The sequence below is a fragment of the Phalacrocorax aristotelis genome, chromosome 4 (genome assembly GCF_949628215.1).
Source record: "Phalacrocorax aristotelis chromosome 4, bGulAri2.1, whole genome shotgun sequence".
Taxonomy (NCBI): Eukaryota; Metazoa; Chordata; class Aves; order Suliformes; family Phalacrocoracidae; genus Phalacrocorax; species Phalacrocorax aristotelis.
Genome location: NC_134279.1, coordinates 74,505,208 through 74,525,655, shown reverse-complemented (window position 1 = coordinate 74,525,655; position 20,448 = coordinate 74,505,208). Strand labels below are relative to the sequence as shown.

Genomic DNA, 20,448 nt, shown 5'->3' with positions numbered 1-20,448 from the left:
CAGTAGAGGACAAAAAGATGGTTTATTTTTGGCCCAGCAGTAATTGGCCATACACTCTATAATGAGAGCATAAAGCTAACGGCAACAGCCGCATTAGGCTTTCTGAATAGGTACGAAAAGAAAAGCCAATAACTTCATCTTACTCATGCTCTAAAACATACGTTTAGATCAACAAAAGGCAGACTTATCTACCCTTTTGTACATGTCCTTAATAAAAATCCACACTGCTTTTCCATGCTATTAAATTTAACATGACCTTGAGGTCTTTTGCAAGATTTCTTCAGAGAAAGATAAATTCCCACATTGTTCAGTACCTCTTTAATATCCATTTTCTGAATTATCAGTAAGATCTAGCCAAGGTAACAGAGTCTTTGATAATATCACCATGAGCTTAATAGCTGGTACTTTAGCCTCTGTTTAAATATGTCCTTCACATTTTCCATTTCTTTTTCTGTCTTGATGTTAACTTGCAGACCTCCTTCAACCTCATATTTATGACACACAGAAGCAGCCAATGAAAACAAATTAAAGCCAAATATAAAGGAAAGTTTTGTTGCAATTAAAGCAACTAGCTAGTAGTCAGGTTTTTATGGGTTACTTTCATTAACAGAAGAAACCAATAATAAGACGACATACTCTGATGTAAGTAATGGGATTTCAAAGGACACTCAAAGTCCTGGCTTCAGAACCTAGCAGGGTCTCTACAGATGGCTGTTTCACCCATTAGAGATCCAAAGTCTCCCTCCAGACAGCAAAAAATTCCACACCTTTCCGTCCAGCCTACCTTGCACGGATCCCAAAGGTCATGCTTTCAGTCTCTTTCTTGCCTGATCAGCTATTTGACTATTTCCCATTGCCAATTTCTAGATACTCCACTTTCTAAAAGTAACTTAGGGTTTTTCTGTGTATAAGCTTTGGTCAGTAGCTCCTAGTTTAACCTAGCCCACTACAGAGCGGTACCAAAATTCATCATAAATTAAAGGCAACCTGGATCTCTAGCAATTTAAATGCTGTATTGCCCCAGCCTACCAATGACTCTTTCTGCTGAACTGCAACGTCAAAGCTTCTTTCTGAACTGCTTTGCCAGCGTACCCTCACAAAGGCACTAAATGCTCCAAATGCCACGAGTTTATTAATGGAAATTTTGATCTTACCTCCTGCATATATTCAAAATTTATTATGCATACACTAAATAATTACTTCTCCCCAAGTAAAGCGATTGTTACATATGAAGTGGCGAACACTGGCATACCAATTTTCAAACAAGAGGTCAGATATTTGAGCACATCTTCCAATAAAAATGGTTAACAAAGATGTAATATTTACTTATTGGCTAAAATAACATTTTTCACTAGGCCAGTTTGCACTCTTTTGACAAATTACATTTAAATTTAACTTATATCTGCTCCCAGTGTATCTGCCTCTAACACGAATCATGGAATTCATTTCCCTCTTTTCTTGCTACCCACCCAAATACAGCTCTCAGTAAATACAAGAGGAATCCCCGTTACAGAAGGGCTGTTTATAGCTAACACCAACTTGAGAGGCTACATTAAGTACAGTATCCTTACAGGGCATCATCCTCTCTCTGCAGAAGAGAGCATTTTCAGATCTCAAAAACGAACAAAAATATCTAAGTGTTCCGGCTACTACCATAAGGAAAAAATTTTTTTTTACTCCTCCACACCAAAAAGCCACTAATATTAGACATGACTGTCTTTACTGAAATGAAGTACACACAAACTTGCACTGAAAAGACTGTTCTCAGTACATATCTTTTCAGCCAAGCCTCCCTTTCTCAGTAAGGGATAGCTTCAGAACTTTGTCCACAGTGAATCAAAATATTACTAGTTAAACATGGTGGATACAGACACTTTTTTCCTGTAAAGACTCTAAAATGTTTGTCTTTTAATATAAGACATTTGAAAATAATATGTTAAGTAACCTGGTACGCTAACATCCCCTTTTACGTAGTTTCATAGCAACAGAAGAGTAAGAGACATTAACTTTGAACGTGGTTATCTGCTGCAATAAACATAAAATGGGCTTTCTCTTCCACCAGTACCAGAGAACTGCCTTCCTACCATGGTACAGTGATGCCAAAGCTGCCCTAAAATGTACTTCAGGATTTTCCAAGCACAAAAGAATTTCAGGCTGGCACAGAGCTGGCAGCACCTTCTTCAAATCACTGCAAAGCTGCTCCACAGCTGAGAACACCAGCAGAACAGAGGCGATGTAATCATGCCTTACTGACACCTTTACTTTGCCTTCCCCTACTGCAGAGAGTGACAGCATCCAGCATCCCCAACGCATCCAGTGCTGAGCTGGCGTGGAGCCACATTTCCTCCCTATGGTTCTCTGCTGCAAATTAATTCCCTGACCTGCAGTGCACAGCATTTTCAATCGACTCTGCCCACAGTCTTAGATAATAGGCAGTTTCTCCAAATGACCTATTTGATTCATATAAGCAAGCAGAAACACATGAAAAAGCTTGTTAACACACAAAACTACAATTTAAGACTGCAGTAGTACACACTATTATGATCCTTTTTCCAAAGAAAAAATATCTTACAATATTAATCACTCCCTAAGTCAAACGGGAATAAAAATGCAGAAAACAAAATTCTTTGTCAGTTGACAGAGCTGTACTGATGGCCCAACTTATGGCCAAGCATTTAATCTTTTATAGACATCCTGCTAATCATTCCATAGCAAAAAATACAAGTGACCAAAGGTTTCCCAACAACAATGAAGAAAAGCTGTTAAGCAGACAAGATTTAAAAAGACACAATTATTTACTAATTAGAAATATTTATTGCTACACATTTGTTTTCTACTTAGCTATATTATTATTCCATTGATCGCTTAACACTTCTGGGGAAAAAGGTAAATTTCAAATCTGCAGTTACAGCCTGAGTCCCAACAAAAGAAAAATGAACTTTTCTGATACTTTAGTGCATTTAGCACAATTATACATAAATTCTTTTCCTTCACATTCACGGTGCTTTGAAGTATGGTAAAAACATATGACAAGCCTGCATGTTTTCAAAAGAAACATTACAAGCTTTCACTCAGTTGCAAACCCAAACAGCAAACGGGTACCTGACATCAACTGCTTGAAGATGTCAGGCAGCACAGAGAAGACATCTGTTGGAGCAATGCAAGTTATCATTACTGAGCGTAATGAAATGACAAATGCTGCAATCAATTATAAATCAACTGAAGTGGAGATGAAACTCCATAGGGGAAAAAAAAAAAACCACAACAAACTTACAAGCTCTATTATCACAGAGAAAGAGCTCAGCAGAAATGTGCATTGTCTGGAATTTAAGGTTAATCCTGACATTATCACTTAAATAAAAGTAGTGCTTTTTTCTCAGTTTCACCTTCTTTTCTAAAATGGCACTGTCTCCACTTAAACTGAACTGGAGAAAAAAATGTATAAAGGAGAGAATAATTTTCTTTGAATGAGGCTTGGCTCACTCCCCCTTCAGCAAACTATCCAATCCTTCTGGCACGAATTTCTGGCTTTCCTACATCAGCATCAAGTCTCTTAAATATAGACGTTACGACAATTTCTCTAGAGCCAGTAACTCTGTCATATTTTAGAAAAAGCCTCACAAACAGGTAAAATTCAGACCACTAGCATGATTCCCTCCTCGCCACAGATCAATGAGTAAGGCCCAAGCGCTCTGGTACAACTGAACGGGCTGGAGAGCATCTGCTTTTGATTCCTACTTCTTCCCTCTACTGTTAAAAATGTCTTTGCCTACTACAGTTTCTGAACTTTGGGAAAACTAAGGCTTCTTTCAGTCAACTTCTTCCCTCAATCTCAATAATTACCCTTGCTGTCTCCCTTATTGGCCTCCACTAACATAAACAATATAATGTCAAGGGTTGCAAATTAAGCAGGCTAGAAAGACTTGGCCATTACTTTAGCTAAAGGTATTCCAGGCTTAATCCACACCTTTAAATCAATTAACAAAGTAACATCAAGAATAGATTCTTGCAAACTTCTAATCAATCATTAGGTTTCAGAATCCAGCAGGGATTTTCTTAGAGCTTTAGTCTAACTTGTCTTGTTTAATGAGATCTATTCCTGCGTAATTCTACTAGAAAATGTTCTTTGATGGACAGATTCAATCAAACATGAAAACGCTGCACCTCTGAACTACCTCATTGTTCACAGTGATTATGGTACATACTCCCAGTTTGCTCTTGTCAAGAATGTTAATGAATACAATTAGTACTTCTTAGATAACTCACTGCCAATCCACTATGACATTATTATGAGTTATTTAACAGCTATTCGTCATCAAGGGATGCTCATTAATGCTGACTTTCTTTTTAAAACCTGCTTTCTCTGCAGCATGGATACAATTCAGATAAAGCACAGAATAAAAGGCCATAGGTTTTTTTCCTAGAGATTCCTTATTCTCATACCACTTGAACTTATCAGATAATAGGAGACACCTTCAGATAAGTTTCTCTTGCGCCTGAAATCGAAAGCCACTTTTCAAAGATGGACAAACAGCCTAAGGCCATTTTGCAGTGTAAGCCTGAGGCAGCAAAGCCAACTTGGGAAGTCAGCCCCTTATCTCGCCTACTTGGCAGCTTTTGTTCCTGTCTCCAAGCTGCCTCACCAGCCCTCTCGGCTTACTTGTACAGGGGGCATATGTGAATGGTTTCAGGACTCTGATCCTCAGTAACCCACATCATTTCGCTGTTAAAGTTCACAGAATGACCCTGCAAATATGTGTATTGGTACAGCTGAAGATGTGGTTTCCTAGATGACTAAAGCAGACCACAGTTTATTTAAGCTGGCTGTGGATAAAGATCTATACACCCACCCTTCTGTCTCCACTCCTGTCTGTGGACACAGTTCCAGCTGTACGTCAGCACTTCCACGCTGTTGTGCTTCCACATGAACAGTGATTCTGCTGAGAAACAGCAACCCCACCAAAGCCTCCTCTACAACCAGGCTTCCAGGCAATCCCGCACACTCCACGGCTGCTCACTCGCTGCTGGAACAGGAGCTGGGGTTTCTGGAGCACAGACTGGTGCTGGAAGGAAGAACGGACAGACATGGCTGCCTCTCTTGATGGCGGCATAGTCTCAAATTGGTTTAAGCTAATGGGAAGCTGTGCTTTGAAGGGGTGCCGTGCTGAAGTGTAGGAACAAGAACAGTGTAAATTTGGAATAGAAAACCTTCAAATTGACACTGCCAATGGACCATGGAATTATGCCGAAGGAACGATGTGCGATAACACGGAAATACATGTTTGTGTTGATTTTTTATAAAAATCAAAGGGGTTTTTTATCTTGTTTGCCCATACTCAACCACATATCCAAGCAATAAAGCTAAGAGATTTACTGAAACTAAAATGTTTATAACATTTCTACTGAATGCCCAAGGGCTTGCTTGAATCAAAGACTGGGCAATCCACATGCACAGCTGCTCAAGTTATCATAGGGCTCTGACCAAACCCACCCACATTTACATAAATATTTTTTTCTGAAATCACTCTATGCACTTTCATTAATACAGTTATAAAACCTAGCACTATTAATCTACAGCATTGGTAGATTTAAAAGCCTTTACCTGCTAGGAGAAAAAGAACACACTTTGCATTAAAAAAAAAACCCAACAATGGGAAATCTGATTTCACTGAATATGGAGTTAATTGACAGTTATGTTGAAGTTGTGCAGCTGTAGACAAAAGACAAAGAAAGGCCAATATGGTATTAATACCACCAATAAAGACTTATAGCCAACAATAATGCAACCTAAAACTGCAGAGCCCAAATCTTTGGAGACCTCTATTCTAACAGTGTTCAGGCCTAGGATCATTTCTACTACCTGTATATATTAAATGAGTGATTTAAGGATCTCCTAAAAAATTTACATAAAGACAATGCCCTCAAAATTTTATTTTCTCAATTATAAAATATAGTGTACTTATAGACTCTTATTTGCATTGCAGAATAAGCCAGACAATGACAAATATGTTAATTAGATCTACTGAGAGAAACTCTTCCCATTCCAGATACAGGGTTAAATTATTTTCCAGTCAAATTTACAAAATCCCTATGGAAACAACAGTAGAAATAAATAGGGCTGACACCAAGGCCAGAGGTTGTAGGAATGCGTGAAAGAAAAATATTTTTTAATCCCAGTTATCATGCAAGTCAAAAGTAGATATGACCCTGCAAGCCTGCTAGAATTCATCTTGTTTGTTTATTGGTTGGATGGTTGCATCCAGAAGGTAGTGGTCAATGTCTCAGTGTCCAGATGGATATTGGTGGCAAGTGGTGCCCCTCAGGGGTCCATCCTGGGACCAGTACTGTTTAACATTTTCATCAATGACAGACAGTGGGATCAGCAAGTCTGCAGATGAAACCAAGCTGAGAGGTGTGGCTGACATGCCTGAGGGACAACGCCATCCAGAGGGACCTGGACAAGCTCGAGAAGTGGGCCCGTGTGAACCTCGTGAGATTCAAAAAGGCCAAGTGCATGGATTGGGGCAATCCCCAATATCAATACAGGCTGGGGGATGAAGGGATCGAGAGCAGCTCTGCAGAGAAGGAACTGGGGTTCTGGTGGACAAAAAGCTGGACATGACCCGGCAACTTGCACTTGCAGCGTAAGTGCACAGAAGGCCAACTGTATCCTGGGCTGCATCAAAAGCCACGTGGCCAGCAGGTCGAGGGAGGTGATTCTGCCCCTCTAACCTGCTCTGGTGAGACCCACCTGCCGCACTGCATCCAGCTCTGGAGCCCTCAGCACAGGAAGGACATGGACCTGTTGGAGCGGGTCCAGGGGAGGCCACAAAGTTGATCAGAGGGGTAGAACACCTCTCCTATGAGGACAGGCTGAGAGAGTTGGGGTTGTTCAGCCTGGATAGGAGAAGGCTTTAGGGAGGCCTTATTGTGGCCTTTTAATACCTAAAGGGGGCTTATAAGAAAGATTGGGGATCAACTTCATAGCAGGGCCTGTTGTGATAGGACAGGGAGTAATCGTTTTAAATTAAAAGAGGATAGATTTACACTAGATACAAGGAAGAAATTTTTTTACGATGAGGGTGGTAAAGCGCTGCAACAGGTTGCCCAGAGAGGTTGTTGATGCCCTATCCCTGGAAACATTCAAGGTCAGGCTGGACAGGGCTCTGAGGAACTTGGAGCTAGTTGAAGAGGCCCCTGCTCATTGGAGGGGGGTTGGGCTAAGATGACCTTCAAAAGGTCCCTTCCAATCCAAACCATTCTATGACTCTATAATACTACATCAGACCTAACAAGAAAAAAAACAGAAAATAAAAACAAAAAAACAAAAGACCTCCTCACAGTAACAGAGAAGAATTCTAAAGCAAAATTTGCAAGAGCTTACATCAATAAGACAGTTTATCTCAGTGCCTCAGTTGCACAAATCAATTCAACAAGCTTTGCAGCCTAAGATGATCACTTATGCTTCTACATGAACTACTCTGCTGTTTTATTAAGACAACTACATAATTGGAACAGCAACGACTTTAGCAGTAGTTACAGATACCCCGGGGCACCTGAGAAATCAAAGAATACAAATATCTGTTGCCTGGTATTTGCTTAAGTAATCTTCATGCACAAAAACCTTGAGAACAGAAAATGTATTCTCAGGGCACAAAACAAGATTTTATATTGTGTACATCATACAGTAGTTTCAAGAGCACTCCATTTTTAAATTAAATTCTGGCCTTTTTTTCTGAACTATGGAACAAGGAGCAGTATCAGCATGTAAATGAAGTTAGCTTTATTTGCTTCGCAGCCGTAAGAACCACATACCTGCAGTTACACTGCTGCTGTTCATCTCAACACTTCTTTTAAAAGTTTTGAAAAATAGCACTACTCTGTAAAAACTGAAAATCCAGCAGGAGGGAGTAGATGACATCAGCAAAAAGGTAAGCATTCTTAACCAACACTGCACACTATCTGCATAATTCATTTCGTACAGGTACTTTATTTCCCAAAGCCTTTAAAATGGGAAGTTGTGCACGTCATGCAAAAGCATGTAGGAACAAAGCCTACTATCTGATGTCTGCTCTCTGACATCAAACTTTTCCTTGTCACAAGCTGTTTTGATATCAACCATTTCAAACTTTTTTGAAGCAACAATAACTTGCTAATACATGTAATTCTTTCAAAAATGAACATTTTTTTAAATTGTCTTAAAGTAATTTTTTCCACCAAGAATATTGTGCTGCAATGAGTTAACACAAATTCTTCCCAAAGCATACGTCTGAGGCAGAAGACAGTAACGATATCTTTACACCACAAAAGGAACTTGCAGCTATGACTGAACTATTTAAGCTTCTCCTTCTCTCTGTCTAATTATAAAGTTACAATGACTGAACAAGCTACCCTATTGGGTAACGGTTTATTTTCCTCCCATCACCTTGAATTCTGGCCATTCAATCAGTAGTTTATTGTTAAATTATACACTAAAAGAAGCAATAGGGCAGTCTGAAATTAATCTATTCTCTCAAATTCCAAAATATTTTGTAATCCCTCCTTGTAATATGTCCTCTATGTGCTCAAGGCATAATATGTGTAGGTAAACATTTAAAGGCGTCCTTTTGTTTAATAAAAACTTACTTTTGACAATTTAACACATGAGAAAACAAGGTTGCACAATATTCCACAAAATATTACTCATAATAATCCACTATTCATATTTGAATTATATATACACAGTGTTATAGTATTGATGTTATATCCCTTGAAAATAGAAGAAATAGTTAATGATTTATTATTTCATATACAAAAAGCCAGCCTTTAACTTTTAGGGATGTTAGGGTCACAATGAAGATTAAATGCCACTGCTAAGAAGTGTCTTTAAAAAAATAATTCACCTTCTTATCTTTATTACCATACTTCCTCAGCATTAAAGAAAAAATAAATCAAACAATAGTTTTGGTTTTTTTCTTATACAATGAAGTGAAAAAGCTTCTAACAGAAGAAAACAGACTTAATCCCCTAGTACAGAAATATCACCAAATAAGTAATCTTATGTATTGTTGATCTGGCTAACATGGTGCTACCACATGCATAGGGAAGAAAAGGCAGACTGCAGCAAATTTATGTCTAAAACTACATAAACAATTCAGTGGCTGATACTAGAATTTATCCTTCTTTGCAACAGTAAAAAGAATTTTTAAAAGGAGAAAAATAGCAGAGCTGACAGCAATTCTCTGATGGCACTGCTGAAGAATGTGGAAGAACTATAAAGCCCCTGATAGTCAGACATGTCACATCACATTAATTCCTACAGAGTCAAATCTGGTATAGTCTCATACTTCACAAATACTGAGAAAAGTCAGTTTTAAAACGACCTGGCTCCACTGTCCTCATTTAGCCTTCAAATGCTCTGGGAATTACACCAGTGTGTCTCAGGTTCACCATGTCAATATTCAAATCAAGATACCAACATGTCACTTTTTCTTAATGTAAGAAGTATGATCTAGGGCAGATAATAATGCATTAAGAAATGAAACATCTTATGTTTTTAAATAGAATGTTAGAAGACTTCATAACCTCGGAAATGAAGAGCCTTCTATAGCTAGGTTCTCTTTCACAAAGAAGAAAAAGCCAATTTTTTTTTATTTGAACAAAACTTGTGACATCTGGACCAAAAGAAAAAACAATACTGTTGTAACTGAAGTACAGATAAAATATTAATCTTGTTTTCCTGTTATCCCCTCATGTTTTAAATGAATGACTACCTCACCTTCCAAAGACAGTGTTTTTCCGTAGGAGTTCGCATGCAATGAATGTAGTCACTGTGAGCAAATGGTGCAGCATAACCTGGCATCACAAGTCCCTTCAATAACAACCTGTGGCTTCCCCAGCATGCACTATTTAATATAATCACATCCCTTTTTTCACTGATAAAAAATTGTGTTTTGTATACAAAGATAAGTTTCCTTTTCATTATTTAGCAACTTGTCAATCTAGCCTCAGTTTCACCCTTGTGCATTATTGATTGCCATCTCTGTTGCCATTCCATGCTACACTAATTTTGATTTATTTTTAAATATATATATGAAAAAATTCTAAAGTCATGGTTCTCCTCCACTCAGGAAATTGTACTAGTCATTTTGCAAACCCTGCAACAAACTTCAGCATTGTGGGTGGTGGTGCTGTTATTTTTGTTTTATTAAATTAAGGATAAAAAGCAATCTAGAAATGTACGCGGTGCAAGCTGAGGGTGAAAGGGAACTCTGCTTGTTTCTCTGTATCAGGCAGAAGTTGGCAACTACCTCCTAAAGTGACCCATTACGAAACATCATCACTGCTTCAATGAGACACTAAAGAGTATCAGATGAACAGCTTTCCCCACTTTTAGACTTGTCTTACCCATCCATCTCCAGCTTCAGAAAGCAAATAATGTTTTTTAAGCATTTAAGATATGCAGAAAGCATATTTCGAAGATGCAGAGTTGTTTGGTGCTTGGGGTTTTTTGTGGGTTTTTTTGGGAGGGAGGGGTGTGTGTTGTTTTTTTTTTAACTAAGTTTTATTTCAAGTCAACAAGGCCAAGTGTAAGGTCCTGCACCTGGTTCTGGGCAGTCCCAAACATGGATACAGGCTGGGCAATGAGTGGCTTGAGAGCAGCTCAGCGGAGGAGGACTTGGATGAAAAACTGAATGAGCGAGCAATGGTCACAACAACCCCATGCAACACTACAGGCCTGGGGAAGACTGGCTGGAGAGCTGCCCAGCAGAGAAGGACCTGGGGACATTGGTTAACAGCTGACTGAACATGAGCCAGCAGCGTGCCCAGGTGGCCAAGGCGGCCAACAGCATCCTGGCTTGTATCAGGAATAATGCGGCCAGCAGGAGCAGGGAGGTGATCGTGCCCCTGTACTCGGCCCTGGTGAGGCTGCAGCTTGAATACTGTGTTCAGTTTTGGGCCCCTCACTACAAGAAGGACATGGAGGTGCTGGAGCATGTCCAGAGAAGGACAATGAAGCTGGTGAAGGGTCTAGAGAGCAGGCCTTACGAGGAGCAGCTGAGGGAACTGGGGTTGTTTAGCCTGAAGAGGAGGAGGCTGAGGGAAGACCTTATTGCTCTCTACAACTACCTGAAAGGAGGTTGTAGTGAGGTGGGGGTTGGTCTCTTCTCCCAGGTCACTAGTGACAGAACGAGAAGAAACAGCTTCAAGCTGCATCAGGGGAGGTTTAGATTGGATATTAGGAAAAATTTATTTACTGAAAGAGTGGTCAGGCATTGGAACAGGCTGCCCAGAGAGGTGGTGGAGTCACCATCCCTGGAGGTATTTAAAAGACATGTAGAAGTGGCACTTCAGGGAATGGTTTAGGAGACAGGGTAGTGTTGGGTTGATGGTTGTACTTGATGATCCTAGAGGTCTTTTCCAACCTTAATGATTCTATGAATGTGTGCTCGCAGCCCAGAAAGCCAACTGTACCTGGGCTACGTGAAGAAAAGTGTGGGCAGCAGGTCGAGGGAGGCATTTCTGCCCCTCTACTCCGCTCTCATGAGATCCCACTCAAAGTACCACATCCAGCTCTGGGGCTCCCAGTGTAAGAAAGGCACAGATGTGCTCAAGCAGGTCCAGGATGGCCACGATGATGATCAGGGGGCTGGAACAACTGCCCTGTGAGAACAGGCTGAGTTGGGGTTGTTTAGCCCGGAGAATAGAAGGCTGTGCAGACACCTTAGAGCAGTCCTCCAGTATTTAAAGAAGGCCTACAAGAAAAATGGGGAGGGACTCTACAGGGGGTGTAGCAATAGTACAAGGGATAATGGTTTTAAACCAAGAGGAGATTTGGATTAGATATTAGGAAGAAATTCTTCATCATGAGGGTGGTGAGGCACTGGAACAGGTTGCCCAGAGAAGCTGTGGATGCCCCATCCCTGGAAGTGTTCAAGGCCAGGTTGGATGGAGCTTTGAGCAACCTGGTCTAATGGAAGGTGTCCCTGCCCATGGCAGGGGGGTTGGAACTAGATGATCTTGAAAGTCCCTTCCAACCCAAAATCTTCTATGGTTCTATGATATTAATTTTAGCATGACACTCTGACAAAGGACACTCCCCAGATGGGCTCCTGGCAGCATGTTACCTTCTACCTACCATCTTAATACTGTTTCCCACAGCCCATTTTACCCCTATTCCACACTGTGCAGCAAACTCCTTGAGCCTGTAGGTTCAAACAACTAACACATACTCCTTCATAATAAGGGCAAAGCTTTGTTTTCATTGACATTTGAGTCTCAACTCATAATAATGCTTTCAGTTTTTAAATTGAGCTGGAAGAAATGGGGGTATAAGTCTGGTTGAAACAGCATTTTTGGTAAGATCTACCACGTATTTTATATTGTTACAGAAATTGAGACAAACAAGTGATAACAACACAACACTGAAATTTGCTTCAGCTTTCTCTAAGTGTTCTGATTCCTCAGCAACATTAATGTACACTGTGATAGATAATGAGGTTCAGGTTCATAGGCGTCTGCTTCTCACCCACTGTACAGGGGAGTGCCCTATGCATGAAGCAGCCCACTAAAGGCTACATTTTAAAGCCTAATGTTACAGCAAATTGAAACTGCCAATAGCTGACCTGAAAATGCTAGACTGCCAATGGCAGGAATAAAGAGGTGTCTCCCAAGCAGGCAAATGGCAGGAAAAGAGTGAAAAGCCAGTATAAAATTCTACCAGTCAATGCAGTATTGATCACTCCTACCAGTGTGCCAGAAACGGTTACGTTTCACAAATAAATTCCCCATTTTACTATTCTGTGGCATGGTGTGAGGGGTAAAACAGCCAGGCAAGTCTATGATTTGCTTCAGGTCAGTGCCCCGACAGAGGCAAATTCCTTCCTAGTGTACTAAAGCAGATCAAATTACACATAGCTGGGACAGGATCTGCAGTTCAAGACAATTTCGATAAAACCATGCTAGGAACTGACTCATGCTGAGGTCTCGGTACTGTATGAAGAGAAATAATTCTCAGTGTAATAAAACAGCAAGCAAGTACTATGATCCTAAAACACTTTCACAATGTAAAGCACTTAAACACAGGTTCAGTGTTTACCTGTCAAGTCCTAACAAAATCTCTGGGTTAGAAACAAAGGAGTTTACTCTTTACTCTTCAACAAAATCAATGAAGTTCTGTAATATGTAACATTAAACCTAATTCCATTTAAATGGCTGATAAATTGTTTTAATCTCATTTATCAACTCAAGTAACAAGATATTAATCAATGTGAAAATAGCAAAGATCAAGGTAAATTCATTTAGAGAATGATGGCAAATGCATCAGTGATTAAAAAACATACAAAAAATACCACTACTTCCTAAGAAATTCAATACTATGTGATGTCGGGAGCAGCACTGTAAAGGACACCTTATTATAACCCTAATATAAAAACACTTCAGTTAATCATAGAGTCTTAGAATGGTTTAGGTTGGAAGGGACCTTTTGGGGTTATCCAGTCCACCCCCCCTGCAGTGAGCAGGGACATCTTCAACTAGATCCAAAGATGAACTTTGATGAAACAAGCAAAGTGCAGCAGTGATGGAATGAAGACTGACTCGGTATGCAGCAACCCAACACCACACACACCATCTCTCCTGCCCTGAAAGACTGATACGACAGATGGAGCCCGGAGTCATGGACTGGGTGAACTCAATGGACATTTTACAGGGAAGGTCCACAAACTGAAGGAATGATGTCTGTGTATTATGTCAAAGGATGGGAAGGGGAGGGGTGGTGGTTGGTGAGGTGGTATTTGGATGGTATGGGACCTGGGCATGGTGTAAGTGGTATGGAGTAAGGGGTGGAGAATGTGCTGGTTTTGGCTGAGAAAGAGTTAATTCTCTTGACTAGTGCCTGTAGTAGTCAGGGTCCCTCCCAGCTTCCCATGCTCTGCCATGTGGGCAAGAGGCCAGAAGGGGCGGGGCCACAGCCAAGATAGCTGACCCCAAGAGCTGGCCAATGGGATGTTCACTCCATACCATGTGACACGATGACCAGTACATTAACCGGGGCAGTTGGTGTGCGGGGCAGGGGGCTGGGATGATAGTTGTGGCTCGAGGACTGGCTGCATCCAGTCAGCGGGCAGTGAGCAGCTGTGTCACATGCAGTTTGTTTTGGTTTTTCATTCCCCCTTCCCCCGGCCCAGGTTTCACACCCCTCTCATTGTTTTCCTTTCCACTGCATTATTGTTGCTGTTGTTATTGCTTTAATTATTAAACTGTTCTTAACCCATGAGCTTTAACCCTTCTGATTCTCTCCTGCATCCCGCTGGTGGGCAAGTGGCTTTGTGGGGCTGAGTTGCTGGCTAAACCACAACACAGGCCCAATTCTCGAGCTTGTTGAGGTCTCTCTGAATGACATCCCGTCCTCCTGGTGTGTCGGCTGCACTGCTCAGCTTGGTGTCATCTGCTAACTTGCTGAGGGTGCACTCGATCCCACTATGTCATTGATGAAGATATTAAATAGTACCAGTCCCAGTATGAAACCCTGAGGGACACCACTCATCACCAGTCTCCATAGAATCATAGAATCATTAAGGTTGGAAAAGACCCTTAAGGTCACCAAGTCCAACCGCTAACCTATCACTGCCAAGTCCACCACGAAACCATATCCTCAAGCAGCACATTTAGCCTTCTTTTAAATACCTCCAGGGATGGAGACTCCAGCACCTCCCTGGGCAGCCTGTTCCAATGCCTGACAACCCTTTCGGTGAAGAAGTTTTTCCTAATATCCAACCTAAACTTCCCCACGTGCAGCTTGAGGCCACTTCCTCTCATCCTAAACACCTGGATGTTGAGCCATTGACCACTAACCTCTGGATGCGACCATCCAGCCAGTTCATTATCCACCGAACAGTCCACCCATGAAATCTGTATCTCCCCAGCTTAGCGAGAAGTATGCTGTGGGGGACTGTGTCGAAGGCCTTAGAGAAGTCCAGATAAATGACATGCATAGCTCTTCCCTTGTCCACTGATGCAGTCACTCCATCATAAAAGGCCACTAGGTTGGTCAGACAGGACTCACCCTTGGTGAAGCCATGCTGACTGCCTCAGATCACCTCCCTGTCCTCCACGTGCCTTATAGTTTCTAGGAGGATCTGTTCCACGATCTTCCCCGGCACAGAGGTGAGGCTGACAGGCTGGTAGTTCCCCAGGTCTTCCTTTCTACCCTTTTTAAAGATGGGCACAATGTTTCCCTTTTTCCAGTCCCCAGGGACTTGATTGCCATGACTTCTCAAATATCATGGAGAGTGGCTTAGCGACTACATCACCCAATTCCCTCAGAACTCTGGGATGCATCTCATCAGGTCCCATAGACTTGTGTATATCCAGGTTCCCCAGGCAGTCATGAACCTGAACCTCCCTTCAGTGGGAGGGGCTTTATCCCCCTGGTTTCCATCCTGCAGTCCATCGGCTTGTGAGGGGTGAGGAGAGAGGTTACCAGTGAAGACTGAGGCAAAAAAGTTGAGTACCTCAGCCTTCTCATCTGTTGATACTAGGCCACCATTCTTGTTCATTGGGGGCAGGGGGTTACACTTTCTTTGACTTTCCTTTTCTGGTTGACATACCTGTAGAAGCCTTTCTTGTTATTCCTGGCATTCCTTGCCAAATTCAGCTCCAGCCATGCCTTGGCTCTCCTGACCCCATCCCTACACAACCAGGCAGCATCCCTATACTCCTCCCAGAATACCTGTCACTGCTTCCACTCCCTGTGCAGTTCTCTCTTGCTCTTTAGTTTGACCAGCATGTCTCAAATTATTTGTGTTGCAGGAAAAAATCCTCAGATGAATGAACATTGCATATTACTCAAGATTCACAGATGCAAACATGTTTTTCTTAAGAAAAAAATACTTTTCTTCTATCACCATCCATCTAGTTCAGCAATAACTATGTCCACCATAAAGCATTACATCCTTTAGGCACAGCCTTTTAGTTTTGTCTGAATCTGTTCACATAATATACTAAACTTGGAGATCTTTAACAATAGTGCTAAAAGTTGAAAATATAGACAAAGATATAAAACGTAACTATTTCTGAAGAGCTAAGATCCAACAGAATAGAACCTCTCTTATAAAAGAATCAGAGTTTATAAGACTTGGTCTTTCAAAAAAAAAAAAGCCACACTAATTTAAATATGTTTCTCTCCTCTAGTTAATAAAACAAAATAAAATTTCAAAACATAACCTGTTAATCAAACAGACACTATCAGTAAATCATCTGAAAATAAGCAACCCAGGAACAATTAATTTTGAAACCAGATGAGAAGGCACAAGGTCAAGCAATTTAAAAAAGCTTTGTCCCTAGAAAACACCAAAAACTTTACGGAAATAGAATTGGGGATAATCTGGAAACCTTAATAATACATGGAAAACCAAGGACAAAACAGGGGAAGAAAAGAAATCATGCGAAGACTGATAGTCTGGGTAACTATGTTGTGTGGTCACAAGTTCCTTTTCAAAAACATTGCTGGAAAAGTCAGAAAGAGCACATTTCGAAAATAAAAGGTCTTAAAATTGTGTGATTGTTGTTGCAGATATCAAAAAGATATTTGCACAGTGTAGCTACTGTCCTATTTTCACATGTACAACCTTCCATTACAACCATTTTGAGCCCAGGGCTGCTGTTGGTTCTCGATCTTCCTCAAACTCCACCATACCTTAGGCTAAAACCAATTTTTCCTCTTGCCATGTAATATTTGATTAGCAAATACCTACATTCTGAATCCTTACTAAAATACTGCTCCTTCCCTTGTTTGGCATTTACATGATGAATTCTTAAAAGGAAAAACCAAAACCCACAGCTTTAACACAAAGTGCTACAAAATAATCTAAGCCCCAATTAGCAAAGCCATTTTTGACATAACATTTGACAATGATCTGACCTATTCTGCAGAGTTTTGAAAATTAGCGATTACAAAAATAGCTACATGAAAAAAATAAATCCGTCTCCATCTTTTCTTCCAGCTCTAGCACCAGATTGTTTTAGTAGCAGCAATCTGTTTGACAAAAGAAAATAAGAAGTTACCAGGCATCAGAAGGTATTAAGAGTCACAAGGTGGTGAGTCACTGTATAACAAGCCAAGCGAACTGACCGAGGAACTATCGGAGTCTGCCTTTCCCGCTCTTCTACAGGTGAAATATTCAGAGAAGCTACTCTCTGAACAGAACAGCTCCTCAGGTCTGCCTATACTACAAGAAACAAATTGGAAATCTCGTGCACCTACAGAGAAACAGGGAATAAATTGTCATCTCCAGGGATAAAACAGCAGACAAGGAGATTATCTTGCACCATTATGTTGTTCCTCCATCCTTGTTATCAGAAAGCCTTTCTTAATAAAGCTGCCTGGAAAGTTTGTGGAATGACCATTAGTGGAAGTTTATAAGAACAAGTCAGATAAATATTTGTGGAAAGAGATTTAGGTACAGCTGATCCATCACTACAGAAGACTGAAATCAATGACCTTTCAGGATAACTCTCACCCTCCTAGTCACAGAATTTTGGATGTCACTAAACTCAATTTCCAGTTTGGTAAATCCTTAAACTCCACATTTTTCTCTAGTGACAGTGAAGTAGGAAACTGAAGATATTCAAAGTAGACAGAAGTATTAAAATTGTTTCTGACATAACAATTCATTAACTGTCAACTCTTTCTCTGTAATCGCTCCTCAAAAAACTGCACTTTTAAAATTTAGTTTTCTTGCAAGCAAGCAGATCATACCTGACTTTTCCACAGACTCATCTTAACTTGATCAGCAATGAATGTTTTCCACATAATGAAGTTTGGTAGATTTCCCTATTAGTAACAGTAAAATTCTAGCAAGGGGTGAATCAAAATACATCCTTTACAGTTATAATTGCTATTTTTCAGTTGGTGGAGTTGTAAATGGTCTTTATTACTATGGTGTTTCCACTTACAATCCTCCTGAGTTGACAGCGTTTTCATACAGAAATCCTCCTGCCACCTGAGGATGGTGTATCCTAACTTGAGCCTACTTCGGTTTGAAGTGTTTTTCTTGGCATGACTCGGAGAAGAATAAAAACATTTGTGCAAGTACAAAGTGTACCACAAAAGTACTTTCTACCTCCAAAAATTATTGAAAACCTTGGTGTAGGACGGCAGACAGCATGACAGAGAAAGTTAAATTTTCTCAATTGTTTTTCAAATAAATCACAAAACCATCCAAGTTAGAGAGCTAGATTTAACTAAAATGGTCTTTGCAGTCTCTTGTTCTTCTCCCTTCAAGTCTTGCTCAAAGCATAGCCATACTTTAGCAAATGCTACCAGGAATCTCTTTTTAGGTGGACTATATTATACAACAGGAGCTTGGAGACAGACTCATCCTTTTTAAGTAATTTACAGAAAAAATCACTCTTTTGCTTGGTTCCTCAGTAGCTCCTTTCATCTTCAAGACTTTTACACGAAGGAGACAATATTCATACAAAAATCGGCAAAGCTCCGAGCTGTCTTCATGGAGCTCATTTACTAATGAACAGCTACCAGATTCATGAATTATGAAAGATGAGCATCTACAAGAGGCATGGCTACTTTATACTACCTGAAATTTTGAAATATTTCTCATTCTAGTAAGCTCTGTATTCTTATTTGATATAAAGGAAACAGTCTTTCATGTATGTTCTTATTTAAGGTAAAGCATCAACAACTTCAATTATTCAACTAGATCTTATTTACAAAAAGCGTTTTCAAAAAGATACCCTTTAGACTAAGGAGAGGCATATAATAGCAAGGGTTCATTTTGAAGTGATTTGACAATAAAAACTAATTAATACAATAAATCATGTAATACATGTAATATATGCAAAAATGTCGATGCAATCAGGAAGGTGCCATTTTGATTACCTGACAAGAGCGAAACTGGTTGACTAGCAGCGTACATCTCTGTGGGTCTTTTCTTCCATCCAAACTGTCCAGTTCAGCTGCTACTTGATTTAGTTCCTCATCAGCGTAGTAGAACTGAGCAAGGAGCTGCGGGTCTGTTCTCTGTATTGAAGACAGAGACATATGAAATGCTACATTACTTTTTGCAAATAAAACCCCCCCTTCAGTTAATTATATTTATTGCGGGTTTTGTGGAGGTGGGTTTGGTTTGGCGTTTTCTTTTTTTTTTTACTTTTAAGCCAGATAAGTAGAGTGGCAGCGGGGAAAAGAATGATCAAGACACACATTTTTTTTACCTTGAAGTAAAAAAACTCATGTAAATAACTTGGGACATGGCTCAGCTACCATTCTCTCTAAAGCCATCCCAGCCTTCTCACTACTTGTAGCACAATTATCTGGTGGAGCAGACAACTGAATCACTAATTTTGTTTATTAAACTTCAGTTCTAAGCCAAAGAGACACAGTTGGTTTCCAAGTTAAAACAAACAAAACCCCCCAAATTTATCAAGCAACATGATCGTCTCTCAAGCAGTGTGGTAACCCCTGCAACATGATGCGCAGGGTTATCTGGTCAGAATCCTCACTTCGAGGATCACAAGAATCAACTCATAGAAGGGAAAGGTACTGAATCTACTTGACACATTAACAGGGCCAGATGGATGTAAAGACTTCACAAAGCCAGTATGATGACTAAACAAGGCATTACAGAGAGAAAACTACACCACAAGTCTTCCGAGTGGCAAAGAACAGAATTATCACAATGGATTTTTGGCCACATTAAAGCAAAACAGCAATTATAATAGGAAAAACAGAGAATGCATCACCAAAAAATACTGAGAAATAACAATAAAAGTCTATCCATACAAGGTGGTAACTTTTTAATATTGACAACTGGAAATTCTGATCCCTATGAAAGCTTTCATCAAAATATTGGAAAAATAACAGATCAGTGCACGGGGGGGGGAGGGAATAAGAATTTTGACTGCTAAAAGAGAGCGGAGATACAAGTGGGAGGACGGAGGAAACAGCTTTTTGTAGGTGCCAGCAACTTGGTGAAAGATTCACGGGTATAAGCACAACCTCATGTTACTCTGAAGCAGTCAGTAAAACACATGCAAGACTTGTGGGAAATATGTATAAAATGAAAATGCTTGTTTTTAATCACAGCATAAGAAACATTAAGACTATACTAACTGTAGACTGGGAATTAGAATTTGCTGTCACTAGATGAAAAAAATGCCTGACACTGACAGAAAACAAATAGCTACAAAGTATCTGTAATTGATTCTTAGTGCACTGAGGAAGGAAACAAGGCAAAGAATACTTTTAGTAGGGCCAGGTTATATACAGAACCAGTAAAAATAAAAGACCAAGTTTCATGGAAGCAATTCAGAGAAACTCAAACACTGGTAAAAAATGTACATAGGGAAGAACTTCTAGGTAAACCAAACCATTGGGTAAAAAGAAAACATCACTTTTATAAATAAAAAATATAGTAAAAGCATAGAAATTACCAAGAAGCAACACAT

The 20,448-nt window shown here is 40.2% G+C and overlaps 1 protein-coding gene across 3 annotated transcripts in view; it reads right to left on the bottom strand.

Moving 5' to 3' along the window:
• Positions 1-20,448, bottom strand: part of ZFYVE28 (zinc finger FYVE-type containing 28) — a 162,776-nt gene that overhangs the window by 65,083 nt on the left and 77,245 nt on the right. For all 3 annotated transcript variants that reach the window (XM_075092039.1, XM_075092037.1, XM_075092038.1), the window contains exon 2: positions 18,881-19,021. In XM_075092039.1, the coding sequence (XP_074948140.1) occupies positions 18,881-19,021 (141 nt within the window). The remainder of the gene's footprint in view (positions 1-18,880; positions 19,022-20,448) is intronic.